This window comes from Berghia stephanieae, chromosome 6 (genome assembly GCF_034508935.2).
Source record: "Berghia stephanieae isolate SIO BIC M18660-M18661 chromosome 6, UCSD_Bste_1.3, whole genome shotgun sequence".
Lineage (NCBI taxonomy): Eukaryota > Metazoa > Mollusca > Gastropoda > Nudibranchia > Aeolidiidae > Berghia > Berghia stephanieae.
In genome coordinates this window covers 23,101,594-23,124,601 of record NC_088365.1, presented here as the reverse complement: position 1 = coordinate 23,124,601, position 23,008 = coordinate 23,101,594, and the positions used below count along the sequence as shown (strand labels likewise).

General features: G+C 39.7%; 1 protein-coding gene across 7 annotated transcripts in view; it reads right to left on the bottom strand.

The window, feature by feature from the left end:
- The window catches only part of LOC144974692 (neuroepithelial cell-transforming gene 1 protein-like), a 158,559-nt gene that overhangs the window by 126,832 nt on the left and 8,719 nt on the right, over nt 1-23,008 (bottom strand). The window contains exons 1-2 of one of the 7 annotated variants that reach the window (XM_078917833.1): nt 15,519-15,839; nt 13,128-13,970 (exon numbers count right to left, since the gene is read on the bottom strand). The exons of 1 other annotated variant lie outside the window; for it this stretch is intronic. In XM_078917833.1, the coding sequence (XP_078773959.1) occupies nt 13,128-13,915 (788 nt within the window). In that variant the 5' untranslated portion in view covers nt 13,916-13,970; nt 15,519-15,839. Of the gene's footprint in view, nt 1-13,127; nt 13,971-15,518; nt 15,840-23,008 lie in introns of those variants that run through there. 5 more of the 7 variants (XM_078917832.1, XM_078917836.1, XM_078917835.1 and 2 more) reach the window with 5 other exon arrangements.

The window sequence follows — 23,008 nt, the reverse complement described above, 5'->3', positions numbered from 1 at the left end:
GCCTCTAGCCGCCATACTGTAAGGTTTCGGCGGGTTTCGTAAAAAAGAATTAGTGCTTTATTACGAAACCCGCCGAAACCCGCCGAAACCCGACAATATCCGGCAAAGTTATGGGAGTTTGGCAACAGTGGGGGGTGATCCTGGGAGTCAGGGAATTGCACACCAGTGGGGAGTTAACCTGGGACTGTGTAAAAAGGATATCAGTGGGAAATAAACCTGGGACTAAAGGGACATGGATACCATTGAAAGTTGAAGCCGGATATGGGAATTGAGTACCAGAGGAGAATGAACCTGACACTATAGAAGGTGGGCGCCAGTGGGGAGTGAACCTGGGATTCAGGGAATTGCACACCAGTGGGGACTTAACCTGGGACTGTGTAAAAAGGATATCAGTGGGAAATAAACCTGGGACTAAAGGGAGATGGATACCATTGAAAGTTGAAGCCGGATATGGGAGTTGAGTACCAGAGGAGAATGAACCCGACACTATAGGAGATGGGCGCCAGTGTGGAGTGAACCTGGGACTCAGGGAAGTGCACACCAATTGGGAGTTAACCTTGGACTGTGGGAGATGGATAACTGTGGGTATCCGAGCCGAACTATAGGAGTTGAGTGCCAGAGGAGAATGAACCTGACACTATAGAAGGTGGGCGCCAGTGGGGAGTGAACCTGGGATTCAGGGAATTGCACACCAGTGGGGATTTAACCTGGGAATATGTAAAAAGGATATCAGTGGAAAATAAACCTGGTACTAAAGGGAGATGGATACCATTAAAATTTGAAGCTTGGTATGAGAGTTTGGTACCAGAGGAGAATGAACCTGACACTAAAGGAGGTGGGCGCCAGTGGGGAGTGAACCTGGGACTATGTAAAAAGGATATCAGTGGGAAATAAACCTGGGACTAAAGGGAGATGAATACCATTGAAAGTTGAAGCCGGATATGAGAGCTTGGTACCAGAGGAGAATGAACCTGACAAAAAAGGGTGTGGGCGCCAGTGGGGAGTGAACCTGGGACTATGTAAACAGGATATCAGTGGGAAATAAACCTGGGACTAAAGGGAGATGAATACCATTGAAAGTTGAAGCCGGATATGAGAGTTTGGTACCAGAGGAGAATGAACCTGACACTATAGGAGGTGGGCGCCAGTGGGGAGTGAACCTGGGACTATGTAAAAAGGATATCAGTGGGAAATAAACCTGGGACTAAAGGGAGATGAATACCATTGAAAGTTGAAGCCGGATATGAGAGTTTGGTACCAGAGGAGAATGAACCTGACACTATAGGAGGTGGGCGCCAGTGGGGAGTGAACCTGGGACTATGTAAAAAGGATATCAGTGGGAAATAAACCTGGGACTAAAGGGAGATGAATACCATTGAAAGTTGAAGCCGGATATGAGAGTTTGGTACCAGAGGAGAATGAACCTGACACTATAGGAGGTGGGCGCCAGTGGGGAGTGAACCTGGGACTATGTAAAAGGATATGAGTGGGAAATAAACCTGGGACTAAAGGGAGATGAATACCATTGAAAGTTGAAGCCGGATATGAAAGTTTGGTACCAGAGGAGAATGAACCTGACACTATAGGAGGTGGGCGCCAGTGGGGAGTGAACCTGAGAGTCAGGGAATTGCACACCAGTGGGGAGTTAACCTGTGAATATCTAAAAAAGGATATCAGTGGGAAATAAATCCGGCTTCAACTCCCAATGGTATCCATCCCCCTTTAGACTCAGATTTATTTCCTACTGATATCCTTTATACATATTCCCAGGTTAACTCCCCACTGGTGTGCAATTCCCTGAGTCCCTGGTTCACTCTCCACTGGCGCCCACCTCCTATTGTGTCAGGTTCATTCTCCTCTGGTACCAAACTTTCATATCCGGTTTCAACTTTCAATGGTATCCGTCTCCCTTTAGTCCAAGGTTTATTTCCCACTGATATCCTGTTTACATAGTCCAGGTTCACTCCCCACTGGCGCCCATCTCCTATAGTGTCAGGTTTCTCTCTCCTCTGGTACCCAACTCCCAAATGCGGCTTCAACTCCCAATGGTATCCATCTCCCTTTAGTCCCAGATTTATTTCCTACTGATCTCCATTTTACATAGTCCCAGGTTCACTCCCCACTGGCGCCCACCCCCTATAGTGTCATGTTCATTCTCCTCTGGTACCAAGCTCTCATATCCGGCTTCAACTTTCAATGGTATCCATCTCCCTTTAGTCCCAGGTTTATTTCCCACTGATATCCTGTTTACATAGTCCCAGGTTCACTCCCCACTGGCGCACACCTCCTATAGTGTCAGGTTCATTCTCCTCTGGTACCAAACTCTCATACCCGGCTTCAAATTTTAATGGTATCCATCTCCCTTTAGTCCCAGGTTTATTTCCCACTGATATCCTTTTTACATATTCCCAGGTTAAATCCCCACTGGTGTGCAATTCCCTGAATCCCAGGTTCACTCCTCACTGGCGCCCACCTTCTATAGTGTCAGGTTCATTCTCCTCTTGTACTCAACTCCCATATCCGGCTTCAACTTTCAATGGTATCCATCTCCCTTTAGTCCCAGGTTTATTTCCCACTGATATCCTGTTTACATAGTCCCAGGTTCACTCCCCACTGGCGCCCACCCCCTATAGTATCATGTTCATTCTCCTCTGGTACCAAGCTCTCATATCCGGCTTCAACTTTCAATGGTATCCATCTCCCTTTAGTCCCAGGTTTATTTCCCACTGATATCCTGTTTACATAGTCCCAGGTTCACTCCACACTGGCGCCCATCTCCTATAGTGTCAGGTTCATTCTCCTCTGGTACTCAACTCCCACATCCGGCTTCAACTTTCAATAGTATCCATCTCCCTTTAGTCCCAGGTTTATTTCCCACCGATATCCTTTTTACACAGTCCCAGGTTAACTCCCCACTGGTGTGCAATTCCCTGAGTCCCAGGTTCACTCCCCACTGGCGCCCACCTTCTATAGTGTCAGGTTCATTCTCCTCTGGTACTCAACTCCCATATCCGGCTTCAACTTTCAATGGTATCCATCTCCCTTTAGTCCCAGGTTTATTTCCCACTGATATCCTTTTTACACAGTCCCAGGTTAACTCCCCACTGGTGTGCAATTCCCTGACTCCCAGGATCACCCCCCACTGTTGCCAAACTCCCATAACTTTGCCGGATATTGTCGGGTTTCGGCGGGTTTCGTAATAAAGCACTAATTCTTTTTTACGAAACCCGCCGAAACCGGCCGATAACCTTAGTCTCAGGTTCACTCCCGACTGGTGTACACTTCCCTGAGTCTCGGGTTCACTCCCCACAGTTGTCTACTTCCCATAACTTTGCTGGATATTGTCGGGTTTCGCCGGGTTTCGGCGGGTTTCGTAAAAAAGCACTGGTTCTTTTTTACGAAACCCGCCGAAACCCAGTCCCAGGTTCACTCCCCAATGGTGTACACTTCCCTGAGTTCTAGGTTCACTCCCCACTGCCACCTACTTCCCATAACTTTGTCGGGATTCGTCGGGTTTCGTCGGGTTTCGGCGGGTTTCGCAGGGTTTCGGCGGGTTTCGGCGGGTTTCGTAAAAAAGACACACCGCCACTTTAGTATCATCATTTACTGAAACGGAAACTACTAATATCGATACTGACTTTTTAGGTCGCCCATCTGCAATATGATTACTACCTCCCCGCATAGAAAAGTAACGCTCATCGTAGAAATTTATTTTCGTAATTTTTTTTTTTTTATCAAAAATAAAAATTTTGAAAAAAAATAAAAAAATTAATTAAATAATTAAAAAATCGGAGTTTCCCAAAATCCGGCGGGGTGAGATAAAATCAAGAAAAAATCGGGGTAAATCCGATTTTATCGGGGTACTTGGATATCCTTTATACATATTCCCAGGTTAACTCCCCACTGGTGTGCAATTCCCTGAGTCCCTGGTTCACTCTCCACTGGCGCCCACCTCCTATTGTGTCAGGTTCATTCTCCTCTGGTACCAAACTTTCATATCCGGTTTCAACTTTCAATGGTATCCGTCTCCCTTTAGTCCAAGGTTTATTTCCCACTGATATCCTGTTTACATAGTCCCAGGTTCACTCCCCACTGGCGCCCACCTCCTATAGTGTCAGGTTTCTCTCTCCTCTGGTACCCAACTCCCAAATGCGGCTTCAACTCCCAATGGTATCCATCTCCCTTTAGTCCCAGATTTATTTCCTACTGATCTCCATTTTACATAGTCCCAGGTTCACTCCCCACTGGCGCCCACCCCCTATAGTGTCATGTTCATTCTCCTCTGGTACCAAGCTCTCATATCCGGCTTCAACTTTCAATGGTATCCATCTCCCTTTAGTCCCAGGTTTATTTCCCACTGATATCCTGTTTACATAGTCTCAGGTTCACTCCCCACTGGCGCACACCTCCTATAGTGTCAGGTTCATTCTCCTCTGGTACCAAACTCTCATACCCGGCTTCAAATTTTAATGGTATCCATCTCCCTTTAGTCCCAGGTTTATTTCCCACTGATATCCTTTTTACATATTCCCAGGTTAAATCCCCACTGGTGTGCAATTCCCTGAATCCCAGGTTCACTCCTCACTGGCGCCCACCTTCTATAGTGTCAGGTTCATTCTCCTCTTGTACTCAACTCCCATATCCGGCTTCAACTTTCAATGGTATCCATCTCCCTTTAGTCCCAGGTTTATTTCCCACTGATATCCTGTTTACATAGTCCCAGGTTCACTCCCCACTGGCGCCCACCCCCTATAGTATCATGTTCATTCTCCTCTGGTACCAAGCTCTCATATCCGGCTTCAACTTTCAATGGTATCCATCTCCCTTTAGTCCCAGGTTTATTTCCCACTGATATCCTGTTTACATAGTCCCAGGTTCACTCCACACTGGCGCCCATCTCCTATAGTGTCAGGTTCATTCTCCTCTGGTACTCAACTCCCACATCCGGCTTCAACTTTCAATAGTATCCATCTCCCTTTAGTCCCAGGTTTATTTCCCACCGATATCCTTTTTACACAGTCCCAGGTTAACTCCCCACTGGTGTGCAATTCCCTGAGTCCCAGGTTCACTCCCCACTGGCGCCCACCTTCTATAGTGTCAGGTTCATTCTCCTCTGGTACTCAACTCCCATATCCGGCTTCAACTTTCAATGGTATCCATCTCCCTTTAGTCCCAGGTTTATTTCCCACTGATATCCTTTTTACACAGTCCCAGGTTAACTCCCCACTGGTGTGCAATTCCCTGACTCCCAGGATCACCCCCCACTGTTGCCAAACTCCCATAACTTTGCCGGATATTGTCGGGTTTCGGCGGGTTTCGTAATAAAGCACTAATTCTTTTTTACGAAACCCGCCGAAACCGGCCGATAACCTTAGTCTCAGGTTCACTCCCGACTGGTGTACACTTCCCTGAGTCTCGGGTTCACTCCCCACAGTTGTCTACTTCCCATAACTTTGCTGGATATTGTCGGGTTTCGCCGGGTTTCGGCGGGTTTCGTAAAAAAGCACTGGTTCTTTTTTACGAAACCCGCCGAAACCCAGTCCCAGGTTCACTCCCCAATGGTGTACACTTCCCTGAGTTCTAGGTTCACTCCCCACTGCCACCTACTTCCCATAACTTTGTCGGGATTCGTCGGGTTTCGGCGGGTTTCGTAAAAAAGACACACCGCCACTTTAGTATCATCATTTACTGAAACGGAAACTACTAATATCGATACTGACTTTTTAGGTCGCCCATCTCCAATATGATTACTACCTCCCCGCATAGAAAAGTAACGCTCATCGTAGAAATTTATTTTCGTAATTTTTTTTTTTTATCAAAAATAAAAATTTTGAAAAAAAAATAAAAAAATTAATTAAATAATTAAAAAATCGGAGTTTCCCAAAATCCGGCGGGGTGAGATAAAATCAAGAAAAAATCGGGGTAAATCCGATTTTATCGGGGTACTTGGCAGGTATGTACCTACTCTTGTCGGTGGGCACCAGAGGAGAATGAATCTGAGACTATAGGAGGTGGATACCGATGGGGAATGAACCTGGGACCACGAGAAGCAGTTACCAGTGGAGCGTGAAGCCAGGAATATGGGGAGTGGACAACAGTGGGGAGTGAACACAAAAGGGTAATTCATTATATAGATAGATAGATAGATATATAAGATAGATAGATAGATAGATAGATAGATAGATAGATAGATAGATAGATAGATAGATAGATAGATAGATAGATAGATAGATAGATAGATAGATAGATAGATAGATAGATAGATAGATAGATAAAAGTGTTACGTTTTACTTCGACAGTACTGTTTCTTGCCTCCCTGGTTCATGTTTTTTTTTTTTTAATTTATACATGGAAAGATAGACAGACAGACAGACAGACGGTCAGACAGGCAGACAGACAAATAGACAGACAGACAGACAGAAGATGGGGGAGAAAATGCTAATGATGTGACCCGGAAGCAAGAATGTCGGCCCCTTGCCTATTTTTTTTTCTAAGCAGAATCAGGGGGAGAGGGGGTATGTATAATAATAGTTTCTTTATCATAGAGCTGACCCGGCATCCCATGGTAAGATCGCTGTAGAGCAACACTTATTTAGACAAAGTAATACAGAAAATACATCTTATATCATAGACCTATAGGAGGAGGGGGGGGGGGAGATAGAAGTCAAAGCAAGAGACCTGCCCGACCCAAAAGAAAAAATTACGGATTTTAACAATATAATACATAAGTAACTACGGTCTGGTCTAGATTCAGAGGCATGGCGTACTAAAAGAATATTATAGTAGTTATATGCTCATAGGTCATTGACACAGTAAGGTAATGTGTTAAAGAGATTAATTTACAAGACGTATTTAAATGTATGTTCAACAATCGTCGCATTGAGGAAAAACTCGTTTGTTTATCACACAGAGATGCCACACCTTCAACAATTCTTCTGTGCCGTTTATCGGTGAAAGAATAGTCTTGGTCACTAGTTAAAAGTGTAAATAATAGTAAATAACCTCTCGCCTCTGACCTAGTTGAACGGTGTGCTGTGACGAAGTTTCCGGGCAGGTTTGCGACGGTGTACGAGTGCGGTAAAGAATTTGCTGATTGGGTCGATCGTCATAACATAGTAGTGTGAGCACCATTAGAAGAAGCTGCTGCTGCCTCGGACGTGGCATACGATTACAGTGCCTGCATTCAACAACGCCAGGAAATACTGGACTTCCTCCAATCGCCTCTTAACTGGACATGGCAGAACTGCATCAAATATGTGCAGATGGAAACTTGGAAACAGTGATAACTGCCAGAAATGTCAGGCAGCCACATAGACCAGCAATCACATCGTCCTCCACTGCCCAGTCACTCAACTTGAAGGTGGCTACGAAACCGTCCTTAGGGCGGAGGAAGACTTTAGAAGCTGGGTTGACGAAATACAGTTGGAGGTGTAGCATTGTCTACTATATAAGAAGTCACTGAGGTGTAGCCATACGCTACTACTACTACTACAGTCTGGAATGGCTAGAGTTTATCCGGGTTTCTGTAAAGATGAAAAGTCAATAACAATTTTTTTCGCACCCTTTTTGATAAGACCCTTATATCTTATATCGAAAAGAATTGTCAGTCAGAAACCATAACAAGCCCAGCTACCCTATAACTGTTGCATGGACAGAGGGGAGTGGGGGAGTTGGGGTAGAATTTTTCGTTTCAAAAAACATGGTACATCGTGGCTCAGTGGTATGGTCTTTGCTTCGTACCCGAAAGGTACTGAGTTCGACAACCAGCCGCGCTGTGTGTCCTTGAGCAAGTCAAGGCCTTAGCTCACTTTGCGGCGATGCACTGCGGCTCACGCCTGGATTGTTCCAGACTTCACTTGGAATAGATCCTAAAGAAAAATGTTCCCGTCTTAAGGATGAATAAAGGGAATTCATTTTTATTTCGTGGTTCAAGATTTATGCGTTTCCATGTGGGTCGAGCTAAGCTATCGGGGATACAAGAAATATAAGGAGAAGGAATGAGGTTGACGTCACTCGCCCTTTGTTATTGTTTATAGTTATAGACCGCTAGTTGGATGTCAGTTCTCACTAAAATATATCAATATAAGGTTAGACACAGTTATGTTTGTTGGTAAGTTTTATTCGGCGGGTATATGTTGTGAGTATTCAAATACAACGCATAGAATCAATATACCCCATGACCCAAACATAAGACCTACCTCTTTTTTTCAAGGGCCTGAAAACTCAGATCAAAATCAATCCCAATAGAATGACCCCCAATTTGTCACACGTTCTTAAACCCAGACCTGACCTGTCAAAAGATATAGGGAAGAGTACCCTCCGAGTACAGTCAGAGTTTCAAACCCAGGGAATCCTGGGAGATCGGTGGTGAGGGTTCTCGACTCCAACACAAATGGATTTGATTCTAATCCGTACAGAGTTGTTGAACCTTCATTCGACCAAGAAGTGATTGGCTCAATGGATCGAATCGAGAAATGGCAGAAATTACTTTGCGATTAACGAACTTCGTTTCCAAAGGGTAGCAAGTAATTGATACTGTCCACGAAACCGATATATAATCCAGCTCCAAAGACTTTAAGGCATGACATAACTGCTGATTCTCTATCTCTCCAGGGCCATGGTACATTAAGACCTGAACGGTTAGTAGGCTGGAGGCCCGAGTTAGATCAGAGTTCAAATGTTCTGCCTAATTTAGATCATGCGACAGACAAGTAAATTGTTACTATTACTATCGAGACAGGATCAGAAAATAGAATCAACTCCGACATCATATGTATAAACTAGAGATTTATTTTTTTTTCATCGAAAAGTGCAAACTTCTTACGGCCAACAGCATATTACTTTAGACCTGTAAATGAGCTCTATAAAAATTGACTGAAACTCTTCGTAATTCGTAGCGGAAAAATCCAAAGAATCGAAATGAATAATAAAAAGTAAGCTCGCTTGAGCAAAACAATGGCAGAAAACTAATTTGCACGGAAATGAATTTGGCTACTGACCATTGTTCCTCATAATTAGGTACCCAATCAGTGAAGAATCTAATGTGAGGCAATCGAGATGTGCTTCTAGCAATCATATTAATTAATTATTATTTTTTCATATTAAATTATAAATTTTAATTTGACAAATTGACTGATTTCAGTTAATTGACTGAGAATTTACAGGTCTAATTACATACAAGGATGAATAAAACTCACCCACACAATCTGTACCTAAACCCCAGTAGTCCTTATCATTATTTCATTATCACTAGTGTGTCATTTTAAGTATAGATGCATTCAATCGGGTATAATAATTAATACTACTCAAAAGGGACGTAACACCTGACGTCATCATTGCTCTAAAACAAACAATGATTAATCCGCAAATGGCTACTTACAAGTCTGTATTGATGGGAAATTAAACGCACTTCCTGAATACAAGTAACAAGTATAAACTACGCCATTCTTGTTTAATTTAGGCATAATATATTAATAATGATTTATACATCGCTAAGACTAAGAGGATTGCAAGATGACAGCATTCAGTCAAGGTTTGGTAACTCTAGAAGCTAGAACATACAAATCGAATTTATCATTCGCTTAAGAAATGAAAAAAAAAAATAATATACATAGAATATTTATTTAGTTATTTATCTAACAATAAACAAAAACACAAAAAGTAACCCGTTTCAGAGTGCTGAATGATTATCGATATTCTGACGGACACCAAATTATTTGCCTTTTCAAGTATAACTAAATTTAAAGTGCTTCCAACGATACAGTTCAACAAGTGGATCCAAAAATAATAAATAAATTGAAATGATAAGAATCTCTCATCGTACGGGCTAAATCAACAACACGTTGTTAATGATAATGTATGTAAAAGAGGGACGATGTTTGTAGTTGGTGCGATAAATATCCAGTCTCGATCTTGGTCAGGACAATGAATGACGCAGACACCGTGTCCATAATAAATGTCTTACACTTACACACCCCGCCATGTCCTCATGACATAGAAACCCAGACGATCGTGTTGTTTGTTTTTGTGCGGCTATGTGGTCTTGTGGTAGAACACTCGCTTTCGGATCGGAAGGTCCCGAGTTCGAGCCTCGCTCGGCGCAAATTTGAATCCTTGGAAAAGGCCCTTTAATCACATTCTCTCACCGTACTCAGGTGAAAAAAGAGTGCAAGGCCGCTAACAGCGTTGTCTTTGTCTAACAGGCGTCATGTCTCGTTCTACATGTTTTGTGTTGTTGGTCAGGGACCAACACTTTGTGCACGTTTAGTGGATATTGCTCTCACTCACTCTCTGTACATAACTATCTATTTATCTACCTATCAACATATCTACCCATCTATCTCTCTTGATCATTTACATAGCTATTTAGCGAAAACTAAACGTGTTCAAAGCACTTTACAAGGGGTCTCTGGCCAACAACAACACTTCACATGTAGGACGATACATGATGTCTGTTGGGCGATATCACATCTTTTCTTCCGACATATATAACGCTGTTGACGACCAGATATTCATCATACACCTGAATACAGGAAGGGAATGTGAGTAAAGAGCCTTTTCCAAGGACTCAATCATGCGCCGCTCAGCGCGGAAACTGAACCCTTCTAGTCCGAATGTGAATGCCATACCACAAGACCACATTTCTGTCAATATGCCTATAACTATCTAGATTCATCACTTTGTTAAAATATTTTGCATGGCATAATTTACAAGCAGTAATGCAGCTCGGTGCGCTCAGGGCATTTCCTACCCTAGTGTATGACGTCAGCAGTGACACGGTTCCTGGGCAGTGACAATAATGTTATATGTCTATTGGAACAATCTGGACTACATCAGCGACAGCTAAGCGCCAGGTTATGTCAGTTTGGTATTTGTCATTGTTATCGATCAGCAAAAACGGTGCTAAATCATGATAGCACCTCTCTCTCTCTCTCTCTCTCTCTCTCTCTCTCTCTCTCTCTCTCTCTCTCTCTCTTTCTCTCTCTCTTTCTTTCTCTCTCTCTCCCTCCCTCTCTCTCTTTCTTTCTCTCTCTCTCTCTCTCTCTCTCTCTCTCTCTCTCTCTCTCCCTCTCTCTCTCTCGTCCAGTTATCCTCTTTAAAAAACAAAACAAAACAAGTATTCATAATTGTATATAAATCCCTGTGATAAGAACCTCTCGGACAAAGAGATAACACTGCCCTGGGCTAGAGCCGAAATGTCTAGCTCAAGCCCCCATCGAGCAACAGGCAGCAGGTGGGACTTAAAGCAGTCCCGGGTTTAAGAAATTTTTCACAAGTTGGGGACTGTTGTGTCTTAGCGAATTTAAACAAAAACAATGACTAAATCGATCGATTAAAATGACCCCGAGATTGTCAAAAATTAACAAGCCTAAGACTCCAAATGAACTCTCGGGTAACTATAAGAATGTTTGACAATGTGTATGTTATTTAATCTGTCTATTTACAAAGTAAACCTTTTTCTTAAAAATCTGGATAAAATATAACGAGAAAAATCTGGATAAAATGTAACTAGCCGTTTTGCCACTATTTAACATTTGTATCAGTCTAGATATTCAATTGTCCTCTAAACGACAATAGCGAGCTCTTTGTAAAAGGTTGAAGCAATCGAAATAACAAACACTGTCCAGTGACATGCTTTGTTCACAAAGTATTAATAAAGAGTTGTATTTTATGGTTTCAAATATTTTTTTAGTATACGTCACTAAATTGTTTTCTATATTAAGGAAACATAATCATAAGAGTCACGTGGCCTTGATAACCCAATATTTCATTATTCTTATAAATCATTAAATTTAATGTTAATGTTCTTTCTTTTTAATTTTTTTTTTATATCTGCAATCAATGTATCCAGACTACATCCCCAAATTTTAAATAAAAAATGACCCTTTCACCAATCAAAGGGAAATAACTGATAATTTAAAGTAACAAAAAGGGAAATAACTGATAATTTAAAGTAACAAAAAGGATCCTTTGTGTGGGTGGAAATTTATGTCACGTGTAGACATAATTGGAGCCACGTGATCGAATTGGGACAATGAAGAAAACAATGAGTCGTGTCATTATCATTGCCACATTATCATTCCTGTGGTCCCTATTGTGACGACTACTTTATTTCCCTCTTTGTGTTCATATTCAATAGGTCATCATTTGTTTTCAATTACAATTTACTCTCTTCTGAATTCTATCCATTTTTTTCTTTACTTTTTGTTGTTGCTTGTTTTTTGAGACAACAATAGCAGGTATAATAGGAATTGATGACTTTATTATTTAAAAGAAAACATTCATAAACGCTATACATGACTAGAAAAGATATAATAACTTCCGACGAGGAATGCTTGTCGAGCTAGATATTCTCCAAGATTCTGCGACAATAAACTAACATGAACAGTTGTTCGCTATCAAAGTATTTTTCTCCAAGTACACTGGACATCGGCCCATCATTTCCAGATAAATAATCAAAAATGAATAAATAAAATAAAAATCAAGAACTAAAACAATCAATTGGCATTTGTCCTGAGTGCTCTATCAGCTGAACTATCGAAAGCCCTACAGCTCGAAGCAGATGTATACATCACTGAAAAATTCCATATTCCAACTTTTCTGGTAACATGGAACCTTACCACAGTATATTACTATGATGTGTACAATATTATAATTGGAATCTCGTCAAATTTGGCCTCTGTACAGAAAACACGTTGAACTCAACCCTTTCTCTCACCTTCCCCCCCCCCCCTCCTCCTCCCTCTCTTCATTTATCTCCACATTTAATCTAAATTTATCTGACAGCCTATTTGAAGACAGGGAAGTAGGTGGACATACTTATTATTATTATTATTATTATTATTATTATTATTATTATTATCATCATCATCATCAGCAGCAGCATCCTCGTCATTATTATTTTATTTGTTAATTTTTCATTTTTAAAATTTGTTTTAATATTGTGCAGATGTGAATTTTTCCACATACACACACGCAGAGAGAGAGAGAGAGAGAGAGAGAGAGAGAGAGAGAGAGAGAGAGAGAGAGAGAGAGAGAGAGAGAGATAGGTGGGGAGGGGAGGGGGGGGGGACAAAAAAGAGTCTCCAGCTGAAAGCCATACAAATACTAATATGATGTCTACTCACTTAAATTGTGCCGTATCCTTATCCGTGGATGTCTGATCCTTGTGCGTCTCCTCAGACTTATCCTTCGTATCCAATGACTTATTGTCTACGCGGACAGTCGAAATACTTGGGATATTATCCTTATCACCCGAATTGACACTAGGGCAAACCTTATTTATATTCTTGGTTTGATTCAACTCAAAGGATGTTGAGAGCCCGACGTCATGGACCCAAACACATTTATTGTCGGAACCAGAACTTCCAAGACGAGTATCATCGCCGTTACTCGAGTCGCACTCGGGTGATGGTTCCTCTTTGGGATTCAATGAAACCTCAGCGGTAACAGTATCCTCGAGAATGAGAATTTTATCATCACAATCAGCATTTCCATAAATTTCACATTTCCTCTTCATTCCTGAGACAAATTCAGCTTCTTTGACGTGATCAGCGCGTTTATCAACGGTATGTCCATCTTCAGTTGAAGGCAGCTGAGAATACGAGCTTTTCTTGGCCTTTATCGCGGCTCTGGCATTATAAAGCAAATCGTCTAGAGACCTGAAGGTCTTAAGTCTCTTCTTCAAGCCACCAGCACCGACAACAACGCTGATATCAGTGTCTTTTCTCCAGTCTGAAGTGCCACTGACATCGAGGTTTTCGCAGCTTTTATTCATGACTGTATCATGGCTCACGACGAGACCATTGGAAACTGAGTTCATTTTATCCGAAACCGGCAGGTGTTTGTAGGATTTTTTCTGTCCCTTCACTTTGCCTCCAAGGATGTTCGACATTTTATGCTTCAATGACTCCATGATGAATATCTCACAACGTACCTAACTATTAGAAATTCCGGTCAACGAATTAGATCTAATAAGCATAAATTAAAAAGGGCAAATAACATATATAGCTGATTTTTTTAAAATATCCCTCAAAACTTGAGTTTCGGGGGGGGGGGGGGCGGCTTGTTATGACATATTCTCAAAACAAGAGCTCTACAAAATTATTTTAAAAAATTGGAACCTGCACACCTAAACTCTAAAAACAACAATCACAATCTCCAATCCTAACACGATTGGGCTTACCGATTGGATGTTCTACGCAAAAGTGACTTTTGTACTTCGGATTAAAATAATCTTAGCATTGAATTGCCAAGTTTGTATTGCTGAATGCGCATTTAGAATGAGATCTGAGATTAATCAGAGCAAATAAATCTATCAAAACGCAACAGCTCGAGGCAAGAAGTTGAACGAAGTAATCAGTGTGATGTAAAACATGCACTTGGATGGACTGACAAGTGAGCATTTCAACGCTTCAGGAGCATTCATTAAGAATGAAATATGAGAGGGATGGTGAGGACTAGAACGTAGAAATGGATAACACCAATATTTACAAGAAGGATCAATGTCCATTTAAGATATTCAAGAAAGTTATCACTAGTTGACACACTTAAACGAAATCACAAGACGTTCTACTAGTAGGGTTTTATCCGAATGTTTTGCTGGTTGGCCTCGGTCTTATCTTGCGATTTAGATACAGCTCTAATGGACGTATTAGGGAGAAAGCCAAAGTACTAACGGGATATACGATTCACAAAGGTTCTCTCGTGTCAGTTATAATCTAATCCCTTCCATCGGTTACTGAATGAAAGAAATTAGAATAACCCAGGTCCAGTTTTTTGTTTTTTAAACATGTAAATTGATAAAAACCATTGAACTTCCTAACTATCACTACCACAGACATCCGCCGACCTATAAAATATCTTTATTAGAAATTTAAAATAGATTCGATAAAAAAAAAATGATAAGAGAAATAAGCCCATAAAACGGCTTGCTCCAGGGCTAATCATAGAAACGGGGGGAACATCAATCAGTTGCTTATTATATCTCAACTAAATTGTGGACAAGTCCAAACTATCTCTTTCGCCGGTAACTTGAATTAAGAAAAAAAAAAACAAGAAAAAAATATTCAATATTCGACACTGAGAAAAAAAAAAGAAGTTAAAAATAAAAAATTCGAGTACTAGATAAAAAGCATAAAACACACTTTGTTTCAAATATAGTCCGACTACTACTACTTTTTCCTAATAGGAACACGTACTTCAACTTCTACAACAACAAACAACATCCACTCCTACTACTACTACTACTACTACTACTACTACTACTACCACTACTACTACTTCTGCCACTACTAGTACAACTACTATTATTACTACTACTGATTCTACTAATCACAGTCACAATTTTGAGAAAATTACTAAAATCTAGATGTAGACGCATAATTAATAATGGTAATAGTAATATCACATCAACGTCTCACTATTACTTTCAAAGATTAAAAAACAAAAAACAAAAAAAAAAACAACCACTATTACTTTCAAAGATTAAAAAAAAAAAAAAAACAATCACTACAAACCACCAGCCAGTCACTACTTCTACACAGCTTAAACACACAACAGTCAAAATAAGAAATTATATCCACAAAGTCATAGAAGAGACCAACGAATATCAGGCAGAAATATGAACAGCAGATCCTTGTTGTCGGTTCCACACAGAAACTCGAACTGAAGTATAAGTATGACCCTCCAAAATATTGGACTGTTTCGAATGTACGTGCGAATTGGTTGCAATCAGTAGCTCATTAAACGTGTTGTCTGTACACACACACACACACACAACAAAGCAACACACCTTCACACACAACTTCCAAAGCAATCTTTGTGTTCGAATTCCCTCCCTTCGGAACGCCTTCTCCTCATTGGCTGAAATCATTGAGCAATACAGGAAGTGGCAAGGTGAGTGTTAACGAGACCAAACGCGAAAAGGGGACTATTTGGGGGTGGGGGTCCGAGGAGTCAAGGGCCCTTACCTGACTGTGATGGATTGATTTTAATCACCCCCACCCACCTACCTCACGATAATTTGGTAAAGAGACGTCAGTTCATGCCCCACGGCAGCCAGTTCTTTGTGGACAACGTGGGCCATGACGCGCTATGACGTCACAGATCGTAGGCTCCTGCTCCCGCTGCCCCCTACGGCAGGTATCTTTGTAGTCCAGTGTTTTGACAAGTGTGTCGAATCGGCGACCCAACCCGTGGTCTTTTGTTCTGGTAACAATGACTTTTGTGATTACCTGGGAATCCTATTTAATTTGCAACAAACTGTGGCAATATTGGTTATTGGCCAGTGGTCAGTTTGAGAGGTGTAACACTACAGAAATTAATCATTTAACTTTGCAGGTGTTTAATATTGCTGACACAGCTCAAAATAAATAATAGCCGTAAATAAATAAACAAATAAAGAGACAATTTCAAAAAAAAATTATGAATTAAAAATATAAAGAAATGATAGAAAACCATATAAACATTTTACAATCAAGTCATATTCTTAATAGCTAATGAAAAATAATGATAATATCAACAGCGATAATAACAATTTTTAAAAAAGAGCTTTACATAGCGCAATATTCACTAAATGTGCTCAAAGCGCTTTACAAGGGGTACCTGTCAACAGCAACATTTAACAGGACGGAACATGCCGCCTGTTAGGCGATATTACAATTTTTCGGACAAAGACAGGGCCAGGTACTCATTTTACACCTGAGTACGGTGAGAGAATGTGAGTAAAGAGCCTTTTCCAAGGATTCAACTATGCGCCGAGCGCGAAGCTCGAACCCAGGACCTTCCGATCCGAAAGGACCCACATAGCCCCAACCATAGCCACACTACACTATTACTTATAATAATAATACTAATAATATAATAATAACTAATAATAATAATAATAATAATAATATAATAATAATAATAATAATAATAATAATAATAATAATAATAATAATAAATAATAATAATAATAATAATAATAATAATAATAATAATAATAATAATAATAATAATAATAATAATAATAATAATCTTCGTCCTTAAATGAATTCAGCTTGGCATGAGAACAATTCGAGGCATGGTACCGAGTCCTCTTCGATAATAATAAATTAAATGTTGGATTAATTGACCAATTGATAATGATGATAATATTTGGTGTCGAATTGCCACAATTGTAACAAATTGAAAACGAAATGAATATGTTTATGTTGTGAATATCGCACGCGTGAAAGAAAGAGAGGAAGAGAGAGGGAGAGAGAGAGAGGGAGAGAGAGAGAGAGAGAGAGAGAGAGAGAGAGAGAGAGAGAGAGAGAGAGAGAAATTAAGTAGGAGTGAAATATCTGTTCAATGTTATAGTTATCATATTATAACGTTATAACAAATTGCCATATTTATGGACAATATAGATCTATTATTATTATTATTATTATTATTATTATTATTATTTATTATTATATATTATTATTATTATTATTATTATTTATTATTATTATTATTATTATTATTATTATTATTATTATTATTATTATTATAAATAATACTTATGAAAGAGAAGAAGCCAGGAATCCAGTTCAGACCCCTAAAAGCATATAGGACAGAAACTGCAAAACATGTACTCTTACTCTTGGGGCTGATTTAAGATCATCTCAACTATTATAAAAAGCTCCCGATAGCTGATAGAGAACTCGACTCACAAGCGCCTGGTTGGATAACAACAATATTATAGTCTAAATCCAGCGATTACCAGCAGTTAAAAAAACAAAAACAAAAAACCATTCTGTAGAGTTTCAATCGGACATTGGATAGGATGAATAGGGATACAATCCAAGTGGAGATAAAGATAAAGGGAGTAAATCTGACTCATGAACGAACAATACGAAATACAATCCAAGCCATGAGAGTAGTAGGCTTGGTGGATACAATCGACTAATGTGAAAAGAATTTGGGGAAATGGACATGTCTAGACGTGACGTCTGGGTAATTGTTTGACTCTCTAAACGATTATGTATGGACCACGACAAGACAAGACACCCACCAGTAGATGTTCGTCTGCTACCAACCCATTCAACCCGTCAACTAATAATCTATTCATCAGCGTCGTCAATGCGCCAAAGTCAGACACAACCTAAATAATTAGCTGTTGTGCGGCTATGCGGTCTTGTGGTATGACACTCGCTTCCGGATCGGAAGGTCCTGGGTTCGAGCCTCGCTCGGCGCATAGTTGAGTCCTTGGAGAAGGCTCTTAACTCACATTCTCTCACCGTACTCAGGTGTAAAATGAGTATCTGGCCGTTAACAGCGTTGTCTCTGTCCGAAAGAAATTGTAATATTGCCTAACAGGCGTCATGTTCCGTCCTACATGTTAAATGTTGCTGTTGGTCACGGACCCCTTGTAAAGCACTTTGAGTATGCTTAGTGGATATTGCGCTATATAAAAGCTCAATTTTTTATTTTTTATAATTTATAAAAATTTTTAGTCATCCTGAGCAGAGTAAACGGATGCTAGTTGCTTTAGAATTGTCCTGGTATTTTGGCCGTTTTTCAAATCAATAAATGTCTGAACCGCAGCCACTGTGACCCATCAGTAAGCGTGCTGCATGCTGTGGTCTGGGTATGACAAGGGTGGGGACTGGATCCAGAAACCTTAGTCAGTCGTATGTGGATTCAGAAGTAATTAATAATGTGAAAATAAATGTAAGCTTCAATTTAATTACAAAAAAAAAAAACAAGATTAAATGAACGTTTCGGGTTTCCTCTTTATCAACAAAACAGGATGAATGAAACACCACAGATCAATGATATAATGTGGTAGTCATCTGTGGTGTTTCATATTCATCCTGTTTTGTTGATAAAGGGGAATCCCGAAACGTTCATTTGATCTGTTTTTGTAATTAAATTGAAGCTTACATTCATTTTCATATTATTATTTATTTCTTCGAGCTTCGAACAGCAACATGCGGCTATGTAGTCTAGTGGTATGACACTCGCTTTCGGATCGGAAGGTCCTGGGTTCGAGCCTCGCGCTCGGCGCATAGTTGAGTCCTTGGAAAAGGCTCTTTACTCACATTACCTCACCGTACTCAGGTGTAAAATGAGTACCTGGCCGTTAACAGCGTCGTCTTTGTCCTAAACATTGTAATATCGCCTAACAGGCGTTATGTCGCGTCCTACATGTTAAATGTTGCTGTTGACCAGGGACCCCTTGTAAAGCGCTTTGAGCACGTTTAGTGGATATTGCGCTATATAAAAGCTCAATTTAAAAAAAATTAACATTCAGAAGAGGAAACAAGTGTGGAGCGGAATAAATAATGATGAGATTGGGAGGAAATAGAGAATTGACAGATCAAAACAGATGAAACAAAAACTCTTAAGAAATGTAAAAAAACAAGATGTTAGGGAGCCAAACCCAGCACGGCACCAAACGCCTTGTTGATAGAGATGTTAACGATCGAACTTGCTTGCATGTATATTTTATAGTATGTTATCAATTCGGTTAAGTTTTTGCTGCGGTTAAAATCAAGATAATATAATCATCGCCACACCAGGAAACTTTTAAAAGAAAATTAGCTCAACTTTTGTATTAACCGTCGTGCTATTCAGAGTAAGTCGTGCTTATTGGTGTCATATTGTGACAGCAAGATATGAAAGACTACATAATATGGAAAAGCATGCAATACATTTAGTGTTAATTCTCTCCCTTTGCATGTATATATAATTTCTAGAGCGGATGGCCATATGTAAATGAGCCAGGCATTGGAGACACCCACCATACACTGCCTTCAACTGCCATTTCATTTTCATTTTTATGCCTGTAAGACAACATGTTTTCATATATCGATCGAATAAAATCACGCCAAAATGTTGTTTTTTTAAAATCTCGAGACTTGTAGAGGACATGAGTGAAAGTACGGTAATTGGTTGATAACTACGGGGTGGTTCCGTTTAGAATATCTAAGGCGCCCAAGACAGAATTATTATCAGTGATTATAAATATTGTAGATTTGCCAGCTATCCAATCAGACTAGGATATTGTCATGTCGCCGCTCATCGCTTCAGCAATTTAAATTTAGCCCTTCTATTCTTCTCACACCTGTTAAGGAAAATAAGCAAATATCAAATGAAAATATTCCAACGCGAACTGACGTGAACTGGAAAAAAAAATATATATATATATATATTTTGGCTAATTTTGCTACAAGCATGTACAAGAAAGAAAACCTCTGCATCAGAAATGAACTTCGGAAATGTACTAGTTTGTTTACTGAGATAATACACGTTAGAAAATAAAATAAACAAAGACAACAATAACAACGACGATGATGACGACGACGACGACGACGACAATGAGAGCGACAGTGATGTAGATATAATAACCAAAACCCAAGCCAGTGGTCAAAACTGATCGACATTGAATGGACTATTCATTCATTTAAATCTCCATTCATTTATATTCCATTGTTCGTGGTCGTGTCAGAGGACTAAACCCGAGACCGGTGATCGTCATACAAGCTGTCAAACTCTTGACATTGTAATATATGACATTCCAATTAATTTGGCAGGTGACGTCATCTGACGGGAAGAGACCATCTGGTATCGGAAATATCTTAAACCCTCTTTGACAATAATTCAGATATCAACAACACTAACAAATAGCATTGGGCAAAACAAACAAAGAATCTATCAAACCTTTAAAAAGTAAGGGGGAACAATGTATTTTTTTAAAGGAGGAAATCATTTATCCAATAAATAATCATAAATAACAAATTTGAGCATTTATATCAAGTAATATCCTTTAAACGTGCTCAAAGCGCTTTACAAGGGGTCACCAGCAAACGGCAACAATTAAAATGTGTTTTGAGACATGACGCTTGTAAGACGATATTACAATTCTTTTTGGACGGAGACAACGGCCATGTAGGGATACTCGTTTTACACCCGAGAGACTTCTCCAAATACTCAACTTTGCACCGGTCAAAGCGGGACTCGAACCCTGGAACTACCAGTCCGAGGGCGAGTGTCATACCACACAAAGCTGCACAAATAAATGTGAGAGTAAGCCAATGAGATCAGAGTACGTGTTACCAATGTTAGTTATGTGTCAAGAAATTTAATTGAGGGTAGAACCTGATGACAGGTAAAAACCACCTGGTGTCATGCCGTGCCGTGTGCACCAATAACAACACGTGTACTAGCTATTTTATATTACAACCCTTATGGTAACTCTGGGGCCAAACTTAGTTGACACTTTGTTTTCATTTCGCATGTTCAAGTCTTTAAAGGCAGGGTTTGGTTTCACCCTACCTAGTGCCGTATCTTAACGGTTTCACCAATAAAGAAGGGAACATCGATACGACTCGGCCGACATTGGAAAGGAGCGCGAATTGCATCTCTGGTGTTATGGCTCTCTTGGTGAAAACCGTTCAAGACGCAGTCAGTATGAGAAAGGAAAAGTAAATAATTAATGAAAACATGATCGGAGAGAAATTCAGCCTCGGTTTGACAGGATTAATGCGTGTAATAGAAATGTGTATCAAGTTTATATTATGGCATAATGAATACGATGGCACGTCACTAAATGCTTTACGACCACACCAGGCATTGTTTGACTGTGTGAGTGACGATCACGTCAGTGTCCATTGTTAGTTTTAAAAAGTAAACGGCTGTCTTGACACTTGTATGGTGTATCCTAACCTGGGAAACTGAGGACACAGCTCGCACAAGACTTTTATAAATAGATATTCTTACAAATGAAGACAATAATACATTTATCAAGAAAAAGAAAAAAAGACACAGAAAACAAAATCAAAACAATGAAACAAACAAGCAAAACAGAAGAAAAAAACCCGAGAACCCCCCCCCCCCAAAAAAAAAACAAACAAAAAAAAACAAACAAACAAACAAACAAAAACAAACAACAACACCACATAAAAGAAAGCGTGAGTTGGTGAAAATGTTTCCCCCCACAAAATACCCGAGCGAAAGAAGTTTTTATTTATATTTTCGGTAACCCCAAGCGATTAAAAACCGACGCACGAGACATCACTCACATCACTGTAACCGTAACCGTTCCATTAAGGTTTCGGTGAAATCCACACTCCATTAAGGACTATCTAAATCTCACGATAAGACCAACACAATCAACAAAACATTAGACTGAAACGGAGATAAACAAAGGATAAAACCGAGATCACAAGCACAGAGCAACATCTTGTCATTTGGCTGAAGCATGGCATGCATACATACCTACATACATGATTAGCATACAACACTTTAACAAGGGGTTCTAGTACATCAATTGGAAAAAAAAAAGTTTATGATTTTAATAGCACGTGTATCTCATGTGTAAATTTGAAAATTACACTTTAAGATCATGTAATGGCCAAACGAAAATTTCGGAAAAAAAGATCAAGAACAAAATTTGGTGATAGATCGTTTGCTTGTTTCGGCCCCAAGATTTGGAATGAACTACCACGTGGTCTGAGGGAGTGTAAGTCTTTACCTACCTTTAAAAAGAATCTCAATACACATTTTTACTGTATTTGTTTTTATTGCCTCAATGAATCCTTGATTTGGCTATGAATTATTTTATTTTTTTCCACTTAAAATTGATAATTTATATTGTAAAGTGCCCAGAGCTTGTGTTTTATACGAGAATGAGCGCTGTATAAATGTGTATTATTATTATTATATTATTATTATTATTATTATTATTATTATTATTATTATTATTATTATTATTATTATTATTATTATTATTATTATCCAATAAATTTACTTTAAAAATGTTTGACAGGGTCCGAAGCCAACAGCAACACGAATTGGCATTTAGGACGAGACATGATCCCTGTAAGGCGTTATGACGTGCGTGTGAAGCGAGTGTTACTAAGACCCTCTAACAACAAGTCTGGGGAGACCTCAAAACTGAAGTTAGTAAATCTGTCCATCATTTATGTCGATGAAGAACTGCATTGAAAATGTGAAGAACTGGATGGTAGTTAACAAATTGAAAGTGTACGATGAG